This window comes from Trachypithecus francoisi, unplaced genomic scaffold (genome assembly GCF_009764315.1).
Source record: "Trachypithecus francoisi isolate TF-2019V2 unplaced genomic scaffold, Tfra_2.0 Lachesis_group21, whole genome shotgun sequence".
Classification (NCBI taxonomy): domain Eukaryota; kingdom Metazoa; phylum Chordata; class Mammalia; order Primates; family Cercopithecidae; genus Trachypithecus; species Trachypithecus francoisi.
In genome coordinates, this window is record NW_022681467.1 from 7820482 (window position 1) to 7841640 (window position 21159).

Sequence of the window (21159 nt, forward strand, 5' to 3'; positions counted from 1 at the left end):
AGTGCCAGGAAGGACAGACATTGTTCTTACCATTCCAACTCTCACTGAGGGTAGAAGAGAAACCCTCTGTAGTTCCAGGTTCCCAAATCCTTCATATATATATATATGTATGTGTGTGTATATATATGTATGTGTATATATATATTTTTTACAGTCCAGAGGTCTTTTATTAACACCTATTATTCCATGAATTCATAGGGAATAGGTTCCAGCAGCTCAGGTTCCTTCCCATTGGTTCTCACAAAGTGTGCTTCTCTGGGTGGAGCAGGCTGGCGCTTCAGTTGAACCCAGGTAACTTTCTATTTTTTTCTGGAGACGGAGTCTAGCTCTGTCACCAGGCTGGAGTGCAGGGGCGTGATCTCAGCTTACTGCAACCTCTGCCTCCCAGGTTCAAGTGATTCTCCTGCCTCAGCCTCCTGAGTAGTTGGGATTACAGGCGCGTGCTACCATGCCCAGATAATTTTTGTATTTTTAGTAGAGACAGGTTTTCACCATGTTGGCCAGGATGGTCTCCATCTCCTGACCTCATGATCTACCTGCCTAAGCCTCCCAAAGTGCTGGGACTACAGGCGTGAGCCACCATGCCCGGCGAACCCAGGTATCTTTCTCTTGGGCTTCTTTCTTTTTCTGATCATTTTCCTTCACACACTATCTTGGTTCTTAGAGTGCTTAATGTGCTCAATATGCACATTAATTCTCTTGGCAAGAATCTTGCCCTTGTTTGTTTACAATAGTGTGAACAGCATGCTGGCGAACATTGTAGACTCTTCCAGTTTTGCCATGGTAACGCCTGTGGGGCATTCCTTTTTGAACATCACCCATTCCTTTGATGTCTTCAATATCACCTTTCTTATAGATTCGCATATACATGGCCAAAGGAGCAACTGCATGTTTTCTAAAAGTCCTAGAGAACATACATCGGGTGCCACTCCTCTTTCCCTTTGTGTTCGTCATTTTGGCGAATTACTGGAAGATGGGAGTTCTGGCCAAAAGGCTATGTATCTTATATAGGTATATATATCCAATACTTGAAATAATTTTTGTCACAAAGAGCTAGTGTCATCAAATGCTAATTTGTAGAGCTGGCCAAAGAATGTATTGGACAAAAATTGGTTACTGAGCTGAATTTTATTTTACTGATACCATTTATCTTAAAATAATTCTTCTGATGTCCACTTAGAGCATCTCCAAACTGGTGTTAGAACCCAAGCGTCAGTACTAGCAGAGCTTGAATTCCTTTCCATTGGGTCCCATGTTTTTGGCTTGGATACAGAAACTTCTAACTGGAGCTACAAAGTGAAAATATGAAGCTAAAATTCTAAAAAGCCCTACAGTCAACTTCTGTGCAACAATACATCAAATAACCTAGTGTTTTCTATGTGGCTGATGATAAGAACTGAAAGTGCTATTAGAACTGAGGACAATTATGGCTTTCTGCTTCGACATATCTCACCATGATTTTTAGAACAGAGTAAGGAAGGGAAATAAATCTAAAACAGAATAAGAAAAGAATGTTATCCCCTCCCTCAAAATAAAGTGTGAATGGAGGGCATGGAGTATTTTTAGTTTTAGTTAATGCTAGAACAGAATACCATAGACTGGTTTATCAACAATAGAAATTTATTTCTCACAATTCTGGAGGCTGGGAAGTCCAAGATCAAGGTGCTTACAGATTTGTTTTCTGGTGAGGACCCACTTCCTCATTTGTAGATGGCTGTCTTCTCCCTTTCACATGGCAGAAAGGGTGATGGAGCTCTCTGGGTCTCTTTTTATAAGGGCACTAATCCCATTCATGAGGGCTCTTACTCTCCTGACCTATCACTTCCCAAAGGCCTCACCTCCAAATACTATCACATTGGAAATGAGATTTCAACATTAGAATTTTGGGGGCACACACAACATTCATTCTACTGCAGACATTAAATAAGAATCTAGGGTAAATTCTAAGAAAGAATACACTTGAGTTACAGAGTGAAACACAAGACTTTAAGAAAGAAGGAACAGTGAAAATATTCTCTTTTGGATGAAAATGATAATATTTATGTACTGAAAATATATCCTTGACAGTAGTCATTGGGTTTGAAGTAAGTATGGTAGCATAGTCTCCTAAAAGATCATTTCTGATATAAAAGGAATAGTGTGTGGAACAGGCATGTTCCACTCTCCCCCAGTCATACCCCAAGTCTGCATACACTCCTTTGCTATTCCTGCCTTTAACCACTTCTAATTTCTTTTCCTTTTTTTTTTTTTGAGACGGAGTCTCGCTCTGTCCCCCAGGCTGGAGTGCAGTGGCCGGATCTCAGCTCACTGCAAACTCTGCCTCCCAGGTTCACGCCATTCTCCTGCCTCAGCCTCCCGAGTAGCTGGGACTACAGGCGCCTGCCACGTCGTCCGGCTAGTTTTTTGTATTTTTTTTTCAGTAGAGACGGGGTTTCACTGTGTTAGCCAGGATGGTCTCGATCTCCTGACCTTGTGATCCGCCCGTCTCAGCCTCCCAAAGTGCTGGGATTACAGGCTTGAGCCAGCGCGCCCGGCCACTCTAATTTCTTTTCAATGAAACCACTGAGAAAGCAGAAAACAGAAATGGTGGTAGTGAACCAGATATGAAAAAAACTTCCAATGAAGAATTAATAAATAACTTTAAAAAGAACATTTTTATACTCTAGCCCTTATCATAGTACTTGGTAAATATGGGTATGTTAGCATCTTTTTCCTTGGCCCATCAGGAGTCTTGAAAGATGTGGTCCTCTGGAGTTTCAAAGTGTTTTATTTCTGGAAGAATGAATTTCACTACTAACCTTATTTCTTTCATATTCTACTGGCTATTTTACTAATATAAATTTAGTCTTCATAAATAAAATATGTTTTCATAGCAGCAAGTCTATATCCATTATTATGAAGTTTGCTTTCAAGGAGATTTGATGTTCCATCATGAATTAAATCTGCTCCCAAAGTAACTTCATTTGCAAAATGTCCATTAAGTTCATAGCTCTCTATTAAAATTCGAGCCACTCTGTCATGTAAATACAGTTAGATGGTGAAATCTCACCACCTTCATGGCAGTCATCAAAAACCTTTAAAAAAGAAAAGAAATTATACTCAAATTAAAGTTTTAAAATATCTAAGACCCAACCACTTATTTAAACCAATATTAAAAACAAAACTTTCTTTTTTTTTTTTTGGAGACGGAGTCTCGCTTTGTTGCCCAGGCTGGAGTGCAGTGGCCGGATCTCAGCTCACTGCAAGCTCCGCCTCCCGGGTTTATGGCATTCTCCTGTCTCAGCCTCCCGAGTAGCTGGGACTACAGGCCGCCTAGTTTTTTTTTGTATTTTTTAGTAGAGATGAGGTTTCACTGTGTTAGCCAGGATGGTCTCAATCTCCTGACCTCGTGATCCACCCGTCTCAGCCTCCCAAAGTGCTAGGATTACAGGCTTGAGCCACCGCGCCCGGCAAAAACAAAACTTTCAAACTGAAAGGGATTAGGACTGTATTTAAGAACATATTATGGCCGGGCATGGGGCCTCACGCCTGTAATCCCAGTACATTGGGAGGCCAAGGTGGGCAGATCACAAGGTCAAGAGATCGAGACCATCCTGGCCAACATGGTGAAACCCCATCAGTATCTACTAAGAATACAAAAATTAGCCAAGTGTGGTGGCAGGCGCCTGTAATCCCAGCTAGTCGGGAGGGTGAGGCAGGAGAACTGCTTGAACCCGGGAGGCGGAGGTTGTAGTGAGCCAAGATCACGCCACTGCACTCCAGCTTGGGTGACAGAGCAAGATTCCATCTCTGCAAAAAAAAAAAACAAAAACAACAACAACAAAAAAGAACATACTATAATAGGGCCCGCTTTGTGATCATCAAGTTAGGAGTAGTAAAGAGGCCTTTTACTGTGGCATTAAGATGACCATGCTCACCTGTCTGCTGGGCAAAAGGCCATCACCAGGTAACACAGGAAAACAGGCAGGGAGACCTATACATATGAATGACTTGATTTTGATTAACCGAATGTTTCATGTTTAGCTACCTTTTTGTGAAGGGTGCAAAATAGAATTCCTTATATGTTAGCCTTTTGTCTACAGATTGAAACCAGGGCATAGAGAGCTTAGGCATATAGACAAAGGCTGATATAATGAAATAAAACACACACAGGCTCATGACTATAAATGTCATTAGGACTGGGACAGTGTCTCGTACTTTCTCTTGTATCCTTAGTGACTAGAGCATAGAGTTGGCACTTACAAAATTTGGGAACGAATGAAGGAGGAGTGCTGGGGCATGCTGCAGGGGAAAGACATGATCTCTGGGTTTGAATCCCGGTTACTTCTAAGCTATAGGCCCCTAAGTCTTCCTAAGCCTAAGCTCCCTCACTTTTAAGGGGAAATAACACCACGAGCTTCAAGAATGTAAGGAGGATTGGCCGGGCGCGGTGGCTCAAGCCTGTAATCCCAGCACTTTGGGAGGCCGAGACGGGTGGATCGCGAGGTCAGGAGATCGAGACCATCCTGGCTAACACGGCGAAACCCCGTCTCTACTAAAATATACAAAAAACTAGCCGGGCGAGTTGGCGGGCGCCTGTAGTCCCAGCTACTTGGGAGGCTGAGGCAGGAGAATGGCGTAAACCCAGGAGGCGGAGCTTGCAGTGAGCTGAGATCCGGCCACTGCACTCCAGCCTGGGCGACAGAGCGAGACTCCGTCTCAAAAAAAAAAAAAAAAAAGAATGTAAGGAGGATTAAATGAGACCACCTATGGAAATCATCAAGGACACACCTGGCCCAAGGAAGGTTCTCCACAAATCTCATTTTCCGCCCTATTTAGGTGAAATGATTAGCCCTCATCAAAAAGTGTCCATTTCAAGGCCAAGAGCAGAAAACGCAAATATCCTTAATGTGTTTATTCCAAGAAAGAATGTAAAGCAGGAGGCCGGATGTGGTAGCACATGCCTGTAATCTCAGCACTTTGGGAGGCCGAGGGGATCACCTGAGGTCAGGAGTTCAAGACCAGTCTGGCCAATATGGTGAAACCCCATCTTCGCTAAAAATACAAAAAATTAGTTGGGCATGGTGGCGGGCACCTGTAATCCCAGGTGCTCGGGAGCCTGAGGCAAGAGAGTCGCTTGAACCTGGGAGGTGGAGGTTGCAGTGAGTCAAGATCGTGCCACTACACTTCAGCCTAGGCGATAGAGTGAGACTCCATCTCAAAAAAAAAAAAAAAAGAATGTAAAGCAATGATTTGTTCATTAAAGGTCTGTTCATCAAGGTTTCATGGAGGTTTGAATAGCTCTTGGTCAACCCTAAGAATCTGAGAAAACTGGGGTGTGCTTGCTCTGTTTCTTAATGTGGCACTTGCACCCAGGGGCAGTCAAGTGTAAAGTGAAGCCACTGTAACTCACGGGGCAGAGTCCACAGGGTGCCCGGACCAAACCTGTGGGAGGGATGATTGGACTGACTGCCCTGTACAGTTTCATGTGTCCGTCTACACTGCCAACTGTGCCTTCTTTTGCAGCGATGATCGTCATCTCCACTTTTCCATCATAAATGAGTGTATTCAGGATGGTTTCAATGTCCTCCATGGATAACTCTACCTAAAAAAGGGATATATCAGAAAGGACACAAATAGGACAGGGAGATATCCAATTGGAGGGTGTTAAAACAGTAAACGGTTGCTGGGCACGGTGGCTCATGCCTGTAATCCCAGCACTTTGGGAGGCTGAGGCAGGTGGATCACCTGAGGTCAGGAGTTCGAGACCAGCCTACCCAACATGGCAAAACCCCATCTTTACTAAAAATACAAAAATTAGCTAGGTGTGGTGGCGGGCATTTGTAATCCCACCTACTCGGGAGGCTGAGGCAAGAGAATGGCTTGAACATGGGAGGCAGAGGTTGCAATCTGATATTTTTACTTCCTAAGTAAAATCTAGAAATCTTATAAAAAAGTAGCATTTCTTTAGCAGGAATTTACTGGAGATTTATAAAATACTTGAGCAGAAAGGCACTTTAAACATCAAATAGTCCAAGTTCCTAGTTTTTATAAATGAGAAATCTGAGGCCCAGGAAATTAAAATGAAATATCCAAATGGCCACTTTGATTTCTTCACTGTGAAAAGCATCTGTGTCCTTAAAAAAAGAATTTCAAAAGGCTAGGGTACAGTGGCACTTTAGGAGGCCAACGCAGGAGGATCACTTGAATCCAGTAATTCAAAACCAGCCTGGGCAACAAAATGAGACCCTGTTTCCAAAAAAAAATTAAAAAAGCATCAGTGTCCCAGGCTTAGTGTCAGTTCAGACAATGCCCAATGGCAGTGACTGCCTTTGCTTAAGATACAGGACAGTATTTTCCCAAAGTGGATTCTGCAGAATGTTCGTAGCTATCATCCCCCAAAAACCAGTCTGGGTCAAATACATGTTTGGAATACATTGTATGTGATGAAGAATAAGTTTTAAAAAATAAGATGAAATTCAGTTCTGACCTTACTGATTCCCAATTCACAGATATATTTCCACACTTCATGTGATGAGGCAAATGAACTATTTCTTTGTATCATTGGGTTCTGTTTGCTTTCTCGTGCAGTTTCTGCCTATAAGGATTGAAACATAAGAAATCTAAGCAAGAATATTGGTGTGTTTTCTGAATACACTTTATACTGAGTCAAACCAACAGCAGAACATATTTAGTTTAGTAAAAATTACCAATTTCAGGTTTTTAATTCCTATAAAGTAGGATAGATTAAAATCCTCTACGAAAAACTTTTTACAAGAGGGTTTGTGGTGATGTTTCCTCAATCATACCTCACCTTGGATTGTAGGAATTTAAAACACTGTTGGTTCAGCACCTCTACAAACTCAGATTCAAAATCCTGGTCACTATACCAGGCTCCGCCAGTCACAGACCGGTCCGGCTGCAGGTTATAGAGCATGTACACCTTCTTTTTTGAGGCCTAGGAAAGAACACGCACAGTTCATGTGTTTATAACAATTTCCAAAAACGAAAAGAAAAACACCTATATTTTGGAACAGTTTAAGACGTACAGAATTATTGCACAGAGCTCCTATATGCTCCACGCTGTCTCCCCTATTTTTAACGTCTTGGATTAGTGTGGTACACTTGTCACAATTAATGAACTAATATTGATAAATCATTACTAACTAAATGCCGTACTTTATTCAGATTTCATTAGTCCTAATGTTCCTTTTCTGCTCCAGGATTCCATCCAGGACATCATACTACATTTAGTCATCTCTCCCAGGCTTCTTTTAGTTGTGACAATTTCTCAAACACCATATTTCTATCACTATGGACTCAGGAGTATTTATCTTATACTTTGAGTTACATTCAAATACTTCATTGTTATTCCCATATTGGAAGCTTTGGAATGCTTTGGGCATTGGAAGCTTTTCACTTGGTTCCTGTATCCCTTTGATATGCTCCCATCGTTGTGTGTGTGTGTGTGTGTGTGTGTGTATTTTAGCACTTTCTTTCTTTCTTTTTTTTTTTTTTGAGACAGGGTCTTGCTCTGTCGCCCAGGCTGGAGTGCAGTAGTGCAATCTCCATTCACTGCAACCTCCGCTTCCTGGGTTCGAGTGATTCTCCTGCCTCAGCCTCCCAAGTAGCTGGGATTACATGCATGCGCCACCACGCCCAGCTGATTTTTGTATTTTTAGTAGAGACGAGGTTTTACCATGTTGGCCAGGATGGTCTCGATCTCTTGACCTTGTGATCCTCCTGCCTTGGCCTCCCAAAGTGCTGGGATTACAGGCGTGAGCCACCGTGTCCAGCTATTTTAGCACCTTCTTACTTTCTAGCACTACAAGATGTCAAGAGCATTCCTTTTTTTTTTTTTTTTTTTTTTTTTTTGAGACAGAGCTTTGCTCTCATTGCCCAGGCTGCAGCCAGGTTCAAGCGATTCTCCTGTCTCAGCCTCCTGAGTAGCTGGGATTACAGGTGCTCGTCACCATGCCCAGCCAATTTTTTGTATTTTTAGTAGAAATGGGGTTTCACCACGTTGGCCAAGCTGGTCTCATTCCTGACTTCAGGTGATCCACCTGCGCTGGCCTCCCAAAGTGCTGGCATTACAGGCATGAACCCCTGTGCCCAGCGTCAGGAGCATTTTCAGTATGTTCATTTTATTGCATGATAGTATTAGAAACCAAGACTTAGGCACTAGATGTGTTCATTGCCATTGGGATGTCATCACTTCTAGGCCTTCCCAGTTGGCAGCACAAGATTTATGTGTGCATATTAACCCTTGTATATATACATATAGCTATACTCAATATTTCTAAATTAACCATCTATATTATTTATATTAAATTACACAAGAGTCCATACTGATGTTTTCAAGTCTAATCCATTGCTACATGGATCATTCTAACTTCCCTTGTTTGTCCAACTGCTCACTCCAACACTGAGTAACCCAAATTTCACTGGGTTGTAAACATGAAGAATTTGGGCCAGGCATGGTGGCTTATGCCTGTAATCCCAGCGCTTTGGGAGTCTGAGGTGAGTAGATATTTAAGTCTAGGAGTTCAAGATAGGCCTGGACAACATAGTAAAACGCTGTCTCTACAAAAATACAAAAATTAGCTGAGCATGGTGGCATGTGCCTATAGTCCCAGCTACTTGGAAGGCTGTGGTGGGAGGACGGCTTAAGCCCAGAAGGTTGATGCTGCAGTGACCTGTGATCGTGCTACTGCACTCCAGTCTGGGTGACAGAGCCAGACCATGTCTCCAAAAAAAAAAAAATTCGGCTAGACGATGTCTTTTTTTCTAGGAAGTAACTTCTACGTCTTTGGAATTTCCCAATAGGCCTTGTTATTCATGGTGAATCCCTTAGATCACACCTGGGTTTATGCTAACAAAGTGACTCCTGATAGAACCCTAAATCGTTTCAGGATAGGAGGTGTCCATGCTGGAAAGACCAACCACATGATTAGAGGGTTGGGGCTTTGGGCCATGTGACATCAGTCCAATTTCTTGGGAGGGGAGAGGAGCTGGAGATTGAATTCACTCACATGACCAAGGATTCAATCAATCATGCCTGTTTAATGAAACCCTAATAAAAACTTTGGACAGCAAAGCTTGGGTTAATTTGGTTAATGCTTCTGTCATACAAAATAATTTCACCACCCTAAAAATATTTCTCATGCTTCACCTATTCAGCTTTCCCTACCATCCCTGCCCTCACCCCTGATCTTTTTAGTCTGCATAGTTTTGCTTTTCCAGTATGTCATATAGTTGTAATCATACAGTATATAGCCTTTTTGGACTGGCTTCTTTTACTTAGCAATATGCATTTAAGATTTACTCATATCTTTTCATGATAGCTTATTTCTTTTTATAACTAAATAATATTCTGGTTTGTTTATCCATTCACCTATTGAACAATACCTTGGTTGCTTTTGATTATGAATAAAGCTGCTGATTGCAAATAAAGCTGCTATAAATATTCATGTAGTTTGTGGACATAAGTTTTCAAATCAGTTGGGTAAATACTTAAGAGCTTGACCTTTGGACGATGTGGTAAAACTGTGTTTAGTTTTGTAAAAAACTGCCCAGCTTTTTTACAAAGGGGCTGTACCATTTTGCATTCTTAGCAATGTATGAGTGTTTGTCTTGGTTTGTATCTTGTCAGCATATGGTATTACCAATTTTTAGGTTTTAGCTATTCTAATAGGTGTGTAGGGGCATCTTACTACACTAAATTTTATTTTAATTTGCAGTTCTCTAATGAAAAATAATGTAGAGCATCTTTTCATATGCTTATCTGCCATCTGTGTATCTTCTTTGGTGAGGTTCAGATCTTTTGCTCATTTTTAGTTAGATTATTTGTTTTCTTTGTTTTTTGTTTGTTTGTTTGTTTTGAGAAGGAGTTTCGCTTTTGTTGCCCAGGCTGGAGTGCAGTGGTGCAATCTCGGCTCACTGCAACCTCTGTCTCCCGGGTTCAAGCAATTCTCCTGCCTCAGCCTCCCAAGTAGCTGGGATTACAGACATGTGCCACCACGCCTGGATAATTTTGTATTTTTAGTAGAGACAGGGTTTCACCATGTTGGCCAGGCTGGTCTTGAACTCCTGACCTCAGCTGATCCACCTGCCTTGGGCTCCCAAAGTGTTGTTTTCTTATTGTTGAATTTTGGGAGTTCTTTGTATATTTTGGAGACAAGTGCTTTATCAAATATGTGATTTGCAAATATCTTTTAGTATGTAACTTGTCTTTTCATTCTCTTAGCAATGTCTTGCAAAGCCGAGGTTTTCAAAAAATTTTGATAAACTCCAACTTATCAACATTTTCTTTCATAGACTACTATTGGAGTTGTAGTCCAACAATTCATTAATAAAGCCAAGGTCATGTAGATTTTCTGTGTTTTCTTCTAAAAGTTTTATAGTTTTGCACTTTACACTTAGATCTAAGATTATTTTAACCCTTAAAAGGACACGGAAGTTAAGCAACGGATGAATGAACAAAAGGTGATATACATCTGTACAATGGAATTTTAATTGGCAATAAGAAGGAATGAAGTACAATATGGATAAACCTTGAGAACATCATGCTAAGTCAAAGTAGTCATACATAAAAGACTACATATTCTATTATTCCATTTATAGGAACTGTCCAGAATAGGCAAATCTATAATAAAGACAGAAAATAAACTATTCGTTGTTAGGGACTGTGGAAATAGAGGCTGGGAAATAAATACTAGTGGTCACATTTGGGGATGACGAAAATGTTCTAAAATTAGGACAGCGGTGATAGTTGCACAACTCTAAGATTATAGTACAAACCAGTGACTGTAAATCCAAAGATTTTACACTTTAAAAGGATGAATGAACTCTGTGGTATGAATGATGAATTATATTTCAGCAAAGCTGTTATTGAACATAAAGATGTAGAAGGAAGACTGGCAAAATGAGGCTAGGTGATGGATACACAGGGATTTATTATATGATTTTTTCTACCTTTATATATATTTGAAATTATCCATTAAACAACGTGGAAGGGAAATGTTATTCTAAATGAGAGAAGTGGTACAGCATAAATATTTGATAAACAAAATCACTAATAAGCATCAAATTCTTATAACTGATGTTACAGTTCTTATAATTCTTGTTTTATTCAAAAATAAAAACTTGAAGCAACATATGTAAGTGGATATTTGAGGAAAGGTCTACTCACTGCCACAGACTTAACAGCTTGGAAATTATAAAATTTGAATTATAGCTTTAATTCTTATGAAATGTGTATTGAAGCAAACTTTATTCTAGGGGAATCTCAGCTCCTCTGATGTCTAAATCAGTGAGATTAGGGGCAGATGTCCCTGAGGGAGCCAGCTCTGGAGCAGGGGTGGGACAGGATGAGGAGCAGGAAAAACACACGTGTACTAGAAGAGAAGCTCCACCAAGGCAGGGATCTTTCTCCGACTTGTTCATTCACGTATCCCAAGCACTCAGAACAGTATCTGGCACCCAGAAAATACTCTTTGTTGAATGAGAAAGTTAATATGTTGGGATAAAGTAAATTATCTTACACACCACAAAATCTAGGAAAAATGTTCACAGTTCCAAAGATTTTTCACTGAAGACAGTAAAGTAGTTTTAGATCTTTGAGTGGGTGAGACACCAAGAACTAACTGTGTAGGGACAAGTGTAAGCAGTATCTCCAAACCAATCCAACATGAGCTAAATTTTTAAGTCTTTTTGGACCAGCTGTTCTAAATCATGACATAACTTCAAGAATTAAAACTTGAAGCAACATATATAAGTGGATATTTGAGGAAATGACTACTCACTGCCACAGACTTAACAGCTTTGATAAGCTTTTTACTTTCCAAATTCTTCAGGATTTTGTTGATTTCTGTTAATGGCAAATTACTTTTATAGCGGATATCTCTGCTCCATATTCCTATGAGAAAGTAAAGTAAAGTAAGTTGAGCTATGTTTTCATGGATTTTTAATTTTATTCCTCTAACTCGTGTCTCATTCCAAAGCTAGCAGTATAAAGCTAACAGTAAAAATGAAATGACTTAGAGGTAAGAACCTTGGCTAAAGTAGCAAAAGTATGCCAAACAATAAATAAGTCTAATGCTTTATAAGATTTATTATAATGATTTATAATTTCTAACCAGAAATTTCTTGGAATCCCAGTGTGGCACACTTTTAAAAATTTTATGGAAAGGGCCGGGCACGCTGGCTCATGCCTGTAATCCCAGCAATTAGGGAGGCTGAGGCAGGTGTATCACTTGAGCTCAGGAGTTTGAGACCAGCCTGGCCAACATGGTGAAACTCTGTCCCTATTAAAAATACAAAAATAGCCGGGCGTGGTGGCTCAAGCCTGTAATACCAGCACTTTGGGAGGCCGAGACGGGTGGATCACGAGGTCAGGAGATCGAGACCATCCTGGCTAACACAGTGAAACCCCGTCTCTACTAAAAAAATACAAAAAACTAGCCGGGCGAGGTGGCGGGCGCCTGTAGTCCCAGCTACTTGGGAGGCTGAGGCACGAGAATTGTTTGAACCCGGGAGGCGGAGGTTGCAGTGAGCCAAGGTCACGCCGTTGCACTCCGGTCTGGGCAACAGAGCCAGACTCTGTCTCAAACAAACAAACAAAAAACCAAAAAAAACAAAAATAATTAGTCGGGCCTGGTGGTGTGCACCTGTACTCCTAGCTACTTGGGAGGCTGAGGCACGAGAATTGTTTGAACCCGGGAGGCGGAGGTTGCAGTGAGCCAAGGTCACGCCGTTGCACTCCGGTCTGGGCAACAGAGCGAGACTCCGTCTCAAAAAACAAACAAACAAAAATTATGAAAAGGACATTTTTATAATGGAAGGAAAAATCATGGATGCAACAGAATTAACTTATATCATCCGTACCCTTAATACTGTTTTCTGATATTTTCATTTTAGATTGTAAATGTGAAATACAAACTTAAATTTGGGTCAAGGTCAACTGCCATTCTCAAGTAGGCCAAAAACACTCTTTAGATGAGTGTCTGCATGCATGTAATCCATTATTTATACAACATTGTATTTGTGAGATGGAAAAAGGAAGCCTAGGGTTCTTATGGCTGCTAAAAGCCCTGTGTGAGAAGCAATGATTTCTTTTTCAAAGAAGGAAATAAGTGTTATATATGGAAAGGGAATGTATGTAAACATTTTGCTTTTATTTTCTTCCCAATGTAGTGGCATAATGAGACAGGAAGATTAAAAAAATATGCAGAATGGCCTTCTCATAGGACTATTTTAAAAAATGTTAATTTTAATAAATATAAGAATTAGTTATATAATTTCAGATTACATCTCAATTTTTCAAGCTACTATCAATGACTCAAATAGATCCTAAATTATTGTAATTGAGGATTGCAATCTAGATACAGTTCTTCAAGGGGGGTAGAAGAGGAACTATAGCGCAGAGGGACATCCATTAAGACACTGCTACACGACACCGGCTTTCCTTTTGGTCCTTGCAAAAACGAGAGGTGTCAGCATCCACAATTTATAGGTAAGATGAAGAAACTGAAGCTTACAAAGTTTAAGTAAGTTGTCCATGGTCATAGAGCTAGAAGGTACAGATTTTTTTTAAAAAAAAAACTTAAATTTGATTTATTTTGAATAGATAATACATTCATGTGACTCAGAATTCAGAAGTCTTTTTCCATCCCTGGCCACAGCACTCTAGTTCTTATCTCTTTCAAGGCAGCAATGGCCTTACTCTTGGGTGTCCTTCAAGCACATGCATGTTATATTTGTATGTTCTGTTCCCTTCCTCAACATACTCTGTTCACCGAGCTCTACCCTGGGAAGCCGAGATCTGGGTCCCTATATTTAACTCCAAAGACAATGTTTTTTTCTGCTTCATCCTTCACATGCTTACCTTTATTTCCTGCATCCTCTATGATTTGATATACTAGTTTTTCTTGGTTATCTGACCCCTTCATTTTACTGCAGGGGAATAAAGTAAAATTAATAAGGTAAAGACTATAGGATAATCTAATAATCTACATCGCTACTTAAAATTAACAGACAAGGTCACCATAGTGACATATTTACCAAAAGAAAGGCTTACCTTAAAAAGAATGAGACAGAGTTGTGTGTACCAACATGAAAAGATGTCCAAGATACAGTAAGTGAAAAAAACAAGTTGCAAAACAGAATGGATAGCATGATTCCATTTTTGTTAAAAAAAAAAAAAAAAAAAGAGGCCGGGCGCGGTGGCTCAAGCCTGTAATCCCAGCACTTTGGGAGGCCGAGACGGGCGGATCACAAGGTCAGGAGATCGAGACCATCCTGGCTAACATGGTGAAACCCCGTCTCTACTAAAAAATACAAAAAAACTAGCTGGGCGAGGTGGCGGGCACCTGTGGTCCCGGCTACTTGGGAGGCTGAGGCGGGAGAATGGCGTGAACCTGGGAAGTGGAGCTTGCAGTGAGCTGAGATCCGGCCACTGCACTCCAGCCTGGGCGGCAGAGCGAGACTCCGTCTCAAAAAAAAAAAAAAAGAAAGATTATATATAAATATATAATCATCTATGTGTATTTATATATAGCTAGAAGAAAGGATATATACTAAATTATTAAGAGTAGTTACCTCTGGGAAATGGAATATATCATAGGAGGTGGGGATGATACACAGGACAGGTTTATGTAATTTTGTATTAGCTTTATTCCCAACACATACATTACTTTTGCAATAATAAAAATTTTCTTAAAATTAAAAAAACTAGTACTTACCCAGCATTCTGAGAGTCCTTTATTCTATATAAAAGGCCTGTATTGCTTCTTAAGAGATCCAACTGACCCTAGTTTTTAAGACAGTAGAAAACAGGAATCAATTATTTTGGAGATATGTCAAATGACAAATGTTGATACACTATTTAGCATTCTTAATTTTTCTTTTTTTTTTTTTTGAGACGGAGTCTGGCTCTGTCACCCAGGCTGGAGTGCAGTGGCCAGATTTCAGCTCACTGCAAGCTCCGCCTCCTGGGTTTACGCCATTCTCCTGCCTCAGCCTCCCGAGTAGCTGGAACTACAAGCGCCCACCACCTCACCCCGCTAGTTTTTTGTATTTTTTAGTAGAGACGGGGTTTCACCATGTTAGCCAGGATGGTCTCGATCTCCTGACCTCATGATCCGCCCGTCTTGGCCTCCCAAAGTGCTGGGATTACAGGCTTGAGCCACCGCACCCGGCAACATTCTTAATTTTTCAAAATCTGCTCTTTAATCTCAAAATCTTTCAAAATATCAATACTAACAATTTCCTGTATGGTAGATCTTGGCTTGGTTATATGACCAATGCATAAAGAATTTTTAAAAAGCAGCTTGAGAATAAAAATCTATATTTAAAATCAAATAAATCCAAATTACATATATAAAATACAGTAAAAATGTAATTTATATAAATAAAAAGTTTAAATAAAGACTAAATAGGCATATTCTGTTGCACAGTGAAAAATAAAATTTATAAAGTTAATGGCTGGGCATGGTGGCTCACACCTGTAATCTCAGCACTTTGGGAGACTGAGGCGGGTGGATCATTTGAGGTCAGGAGTTCGAGATCAGCCTGGCTAACATGGTGAAACCCTGTCTCTACTAAAAATACAAAAATTAGCCCGGTGCAGTCGCAGTGCCTGTAATCCCAGCTACTTGGGATTACAGTGGTGCTGAGACCGCACCACTACACTCCAGCCTGGGTGACACAGCAAGACTCCATATTGAAAAAAAAAAAAATCCAAAAAAGCTAATAGTGACATTTACTGATGTCAGCCAATGAATAAAAGGACTAAAGTAGTATTGTTTTTATATAGCAAATCAGAAGTAAAATAAAGTATGTCTGTCATGCTCCTGAATTTCCTTGGGTCCGAACTTAAGAGAACCCAGATAGTTATAGCACTAGGCTCTGGAAGCACTGGAAAGCCATAGTTGAGAGAAAGGCCATTCCCTTGTTTTATTTATTTATTTATTTAGAGACAGAGTCTTACTCTGTCACCCAGGCTGGTGTGCCGTGGCATGATCTTGGCTCACTGCAACCTCTGCCTCCTGGGTTCATGTGATTCTCGTGCCTCAGCCTCCCAAGTAGCTAGGATTACAGGGGTATGCCACCAGGCCAGGCTGATTTTTGTCTTTTAGTGGATACAGGATTATGCCATGTTGGCCAGGCTGGTCTTGAACTCCTGGCCTCAAGTGATCTGCCTGCCTCAGCCTCCCAAAGTGCTGGGATTACTGGCATGAGCCACTGTGCCCGGCCCATTCCCTTGTTTTAAAACAGACACTCATGACTTGGAAATGGATTTATATACTGAATGAATGGTGACACACTCCCTCTGTTCCCTGACCCCATGAAGTGGCAAAGTAGGACTACAAGGCCCAATCCAGAGGCTCTATTTGGTCATTTATCCAGCTAATGAAAATTTACTGAATACTTGTACTGTGCCAGGTGTTATGATAGGTGTTTGGGGGAACAATATGATTCTAAAAGAGAAACACACAGCTGACTTCAGTACCCATCTGGTTGGCATTAAGATAGAGGTAAGTAAAGCCACCCTGAACTCTCAGGTTGGGTACTTGGAGAACAGGCTGTGGTCCAACCTGGGGGTAGGGGGGAGTTCAGTGACTTCCTGGAGACAATGGCAGAGCTGAGTCTTAAAGAATTAAGAGTAGTCATCTATAAAGAGTAAGAAGAACCGTCTAAGCAGGGGGAACAACATGAGTCCCGAGGCGTGAAACAGCATGATGTGGCAGGAAACCAAAAACAGTCTGCTCCTCCTGAAACCTAACTTGTGAGGTACAGTAGTGGAGATGAGGCTGGTGAGCAATGCAGGGACTCAGTGTGGTAAACCCAGGAGTCTGAATCTCCAGTATAAACAAATTGTAGGCGGTAGAGTGCCTTGGTCAGACCTGCATTTAAGATGGATCAGGGGCAAGGGGCAGTGGCTCACAACTGTTATCCCAAATCAGGCTGGCTTCTCTGAGACCGATGGAGTCATGGAAGCCAGTTAAGATGCTACTGCAACTGTCGAGGTAAAAGCCATGAGCCTGAACATAGGGCGGTACCAGGGACAGAAATGGAGGGAGTGTGAAGAGCAAATTTAAGAACTGCTTTTAAGAGCTAAAATCAGAAACACTACATGATTTATTAATTATCACTTCCTTTCTTAATATCCTTTGATAGCTCTACTACTGCCTACATACAACCTATAGCCAATAGGACTCGCAGTGGGTGGGTGGTGGCAGAGGTGGTAAAACAGAGGTGCTGAAGATGATTTTCAGTCAGAAGGAAAGAGCTGAAAGGGCGATCAGAGGAAAAAAAGGAATTTTTCCACTGCTACAACCTCCCAGAATCCCTTCCTCTATGCTTCCTAAAGCTGAAGACCTTCACCACAGTGAAATAACTAGAAATCAGCAACATTCCTTTGTCCTTGGGCTAGAACAGGGGTCAGCAATCTGCCCCACAGCTTGTTTTCATAACTAAAGTTTTGCTGGAACATGGCTGTGGCCATTTGTTTACATATCATCATCCACGGCTGCTTCTTGCGAAAATGACATAGTTGTGAAAGAAAATATATGGCTCACAAAGCCTACAACATATACTCTCTGGCACTTTATAGAAAAAGTTTGCAAACTCCTGAGCTAGAAAATCGATGGGAAAGGTTTAAGAAAAGATTCATCTGACCCCAAATCTCTACATCCAGAGCCCTTGGAAATCCAACAAGGCTAGTGGACTTAAAAAACAAATCAGTCAGGCCGGGCGCGGTGGCTCAAGCCTGTAATCCCAGCACTTTGGGAGGCCGAGACGGGCGGATCACGAGGTCAGGAGATCAAGACCATCCTGGCGAACACGGTGAAACCCCGTCTCTACTAAAAAATACAAAAAACTAGCCGGGCGAGATGGCCGGCGCCCGTAGTCCCAGCGACTTGGGAGGCTGAGGCAGGAGAATGGCGTAAACCCGGGAGGCGGAGCTTGCAGTGAGCTGAGATCCAGCCACTGCACTCCAGCCTGGGCGACAGAGTGAGACTCCGTCTCACAAAACAAAACAAAAAACAAAACAAAACAAAACAAATCAGTCATTCAGATGATGCCTTGGCGTAGAACTCTTTAACCTAACTGCTACTAAAGCCAAACTGAAATGCTCTCAGGAAAAGTATGTTTTAATGATGAGGGAAAGTAAGGAGACATTTAGAGCATCGGGCACCACTAGGGGGTTTTCAGACAGTCTTGCTTGTTTGTTTCTGGACAGTTAGAGAATGGCTTCAACGATATATTCCATTGCGATGTCACTGGGGGCTAAGGCTGCACTTCCTCCCCAAGGCCCAGCATTCTTCATTCAACTGGACTCATTCTTGCTTCCTGAAATGCTCAGTGACAATGTGGAGAATGAAACCCTGATGACTGGGCTCTGTGACAACTCATAGAAAAATCGGGGGTTGGAAGGGGGTGGTATATTTTATAAGAAATGGTCCAACACCAGTAGTAGGAAGTGAACAGAAGGTGAGAACAGACTAGACCTATGTGCGGCAGTGGCAATTAATAATACAACAGTTATAACATAATACATTTATTTCATTTGTCTTATAACGCATAATTATTTCTTTTTTCAATTCAGGCAGTTTGAGCTATTTCCTTGTTTAGAGTCTTATCAATCAAACCTAACATACTTTCTCATTTTATGACTGCTGTATTAGGGTTCTCCAGAGAAACAGAACTAATAGGATACATCCCTCTCTTGAAAGATTCCTCAGAAGGTATTTGCTCTGTGATTATGGAGGCTGAGGAGTCCCATAATCTGCCCTCTGCTAGCTGGAGACCCAGGAAAGTTAGTGTTGGAGATCAAAGGGCTGAGAGCAGGGAGCTCAGGGTGTAGATGCCAGTCCAAGTCTGAAGGTCTGAGAACCAGGAGTGCTGAGGGCACAAGATCCATAGCCCAGATCAAGATTGAATTCAAAGAGTGAATTCAATCTTCTTCTGCCACTTTGTTCTATTTAGGCCCTGAATGGATTGGATGATGCTCAACCACACTGGACCCACATCTACTTTACTGGGTTCACCAATTCAAAATGCTAACCTCTTCCAGAAACACCCTCACAGACACTCCAATAAAATGTTTAACTAGATATCTAGGAATCCTGTATCTTAGTCAAGTTGACATGAAATTAACCATCACAACTACATAATAAAAACCAATGATAATCAGCATATCAGTAATTATGCAAAATAGTTAGATTCACCTTACCATAGACAACAACCTATTGATGGCTACTGCCCGCTGCTGGGCCTCTATATGAGGCATTTCATTCTGAATTACTTGGTCTGTGATTCCATGAGGGAACTGGTGACATAATTCTATAATCCTAGAAACAAGGGTATTAATGTTATCCTTCATGGTTACCTGTTTCAAGAGACAGTAGGGGTAAAAACACAAGTAGAAGAGTTTGACATTGTGCCTTTTTCACAGTTGGAAGACAAACTGGGTTTCTGCGATGGTTTTGGATCAAAGCATTTTAGACACTGAAGAAGATGATTTCTAAATACATGATTACAGTATTATTGTTATTTAAGGAGAATATTTCTTTTCCTCACTAATAACTTTAAATTAGAGCAAAAGTCTAATGAAATCACAGAAATAATATTAAAGCTGAGACTTCAATTTTCTCAGGTGTAATAAGTATGACAAAGTTAAGCCCTAAATCTGCAAGCAGGAGGCAAATGCAGACGTTTCTGGTGGGAAGCCAAAATTTATGACAATTCACCAAAATGGGGCCTGTTTTGGGAATTATATCTACCAAACAAAATAGGTCAAAATCTTCACCTAGTCAACATCAACAAATGTATTATTCCTAACAGTTTGAGAAGGTTAGGTCTTTTAAAAGTACACGATAATCTAAGAGTGGCAGTGCCTCGGTAAAAAATAAAAAGGTGGTGGCTCACGCCTGTAATCCTAGCACTTTGGGAGGCCGAGGCGGGCGGATCACGAGGTAAGGAGATCGAGACCATCCTGGACAACATGGTGAAACCCCGTCTCTACTAAACTACAAACAATTAGCTGGGCATGGTGGCGCGCGCCTGTAGTCCCAGCTACTCGGGAGGCTGAGGCAAGGGAATCGCTTGAACCCAGGAGGCGGAGGTTGCAGGGAGGCGGAGCTTACAGTGAGCCGAGATCCTGCCACTGCACTCCAGCCTGGCGACAGAGCGAGACTCCGTCTCAAAAACAAACAAACAAATAAACAAATAAAAATAAAACTGGCAGAGGCTTTGGGTGTCCTAAAAGTTTTGACTTCAATACTGTACTGAAACTACCTGACTTAATGTTGCTTCGTAATCACCAACTGCGCCCTAACTCCGCCTAAACGTTTTGACATAGACGTTCCCTTCGTGACAAGAGCGATCCTGTATCAGAACATGCATTCACAAGTGTTCTAAAGGGAAGGAAAGCCGAGGGTCTCCTCTCAAAGCACTGATCACGTCAAAGTAGGAAGGCAGCGCATCATCACAACTTCCCCAAAAGTATCGGGACAAAGCCAGTCAGCTACACAAAGTTGCAAGCTATCAAGCCCATTTTGAACTTCTTGAGTTCTGCCCTCCCAGGATGGGAGGGAATAAGTGGATCCAGAACCTCGCAATCGTTTTCCCACGTGCCTACCCAACCTGCTCCGGCCACTCCCGAGGGATCCGGGAGAAGGGGTCCGACTGCCCAAATGTTGGCCGCCTGATGGAGTCCCAAGCCGGAGCCTCACTGGTTTACCTGTTTTCTATTTCGACCGGATCCGCGTCGGGCGGCTGCACCTTCACCTTCACCTCCGCCATGAGGAAGCAGTTCCTGACGCCTAGGGAGAAAGATGCACGGAGCGGCCGGGTAGCAAGCGGGAGAACCCTGGGAACCAGTGGAGAATAGCGCTTAGCGGAGGACGAGGGACTTTCTTCCTCGTGTCGCAGCGGTCCTTCCTTGCCTTTCGGCGGGAGGTGGCCAAGTCGCGCCTGCTCCGGCCCACTTACAGGCGCTACTACAGCTTCTTATCCTTGTTTTTCAGAATGTCAATGCCCATCGGACGCACAAGCTTGGTTCCTTCATTCTGAGTTGGGAAGCCAACTTTTAGCACTTTGCAACTCTGTAAAGGGATATTCTTAGATGCCCTGGGAAAGGAGCTCAAGGCAGGTACCAGGCTCCCTGCGGCGCGG

The 21159-nt window shown here is 41.8% G+C and overlaps 1 protein-coding gene across 2 annotated transcripts; it reads right to left on the reverse strand.

Annotated features, from left to right (window-relative positions):
- Positions 1-2635: 2635 nt before the first annotated feature.
- Positions 2636-20965, reverse strand: POLR3F (RNA polymerase III subunit F). 2 transcript variants are annotated; one of them, XM_033185514.1, is made up of 9 exons: positions 20726-20965; positions 19217-19334; positions 14721-14788; positions 13865-13932; positions 11784-11896; positions 6794-6937; positions 6470-6577; positions 5393-5584; positions 2636-3074 (listed from the first exon to the last, which is right to left on the reverse strand). In XM_033185514.1, exons 1-9 carry the CDS (start codon positions 20785-20787, stop codon positions 2997-2999), a joined length of 951 nt encoding a protein of 316 aa, XP_033041405.1. In that variant the 5' UTR covers positions 20788-20965; the 3' UTR covers positions 2636-2996. The 2 variants fall into 2 exon arrangements, with proteins under 2 accessions (XP_033041405.1, XP_033041406.1); XM_033185515.1 differs by having other exon boundaries at positions 19217-19372.
- Between the last annotated feature and the right edge of the window lie 194 nt (positions 20966-21159).

Excerpts from the sequence above, each read along its gene's own strand:
- POLR3F (XM_033185514.1), bottom strand. The coding sequence starts at position 20,787 with ATGGCGGAGGTGAAGGTGAAGGTGCAGCCGCCCGACGCGGATCCGGTC. Across the intron at positions 19,335-20,725 it reads CCGGTCGAAATAGAAAACAG|GATTATAGAATTATGTCACC; the intron begins GTAAACCAGTGA and ends CCTTGTTTCTAG. Across the intron at positions 13,933-14,720 it reads AAGGACTCTCAGAATGCTGG|TAAAATGAAGGGGTCAGATA; the intron begins GTAAGTACTAGT and ends ATTCCCCTGCAG.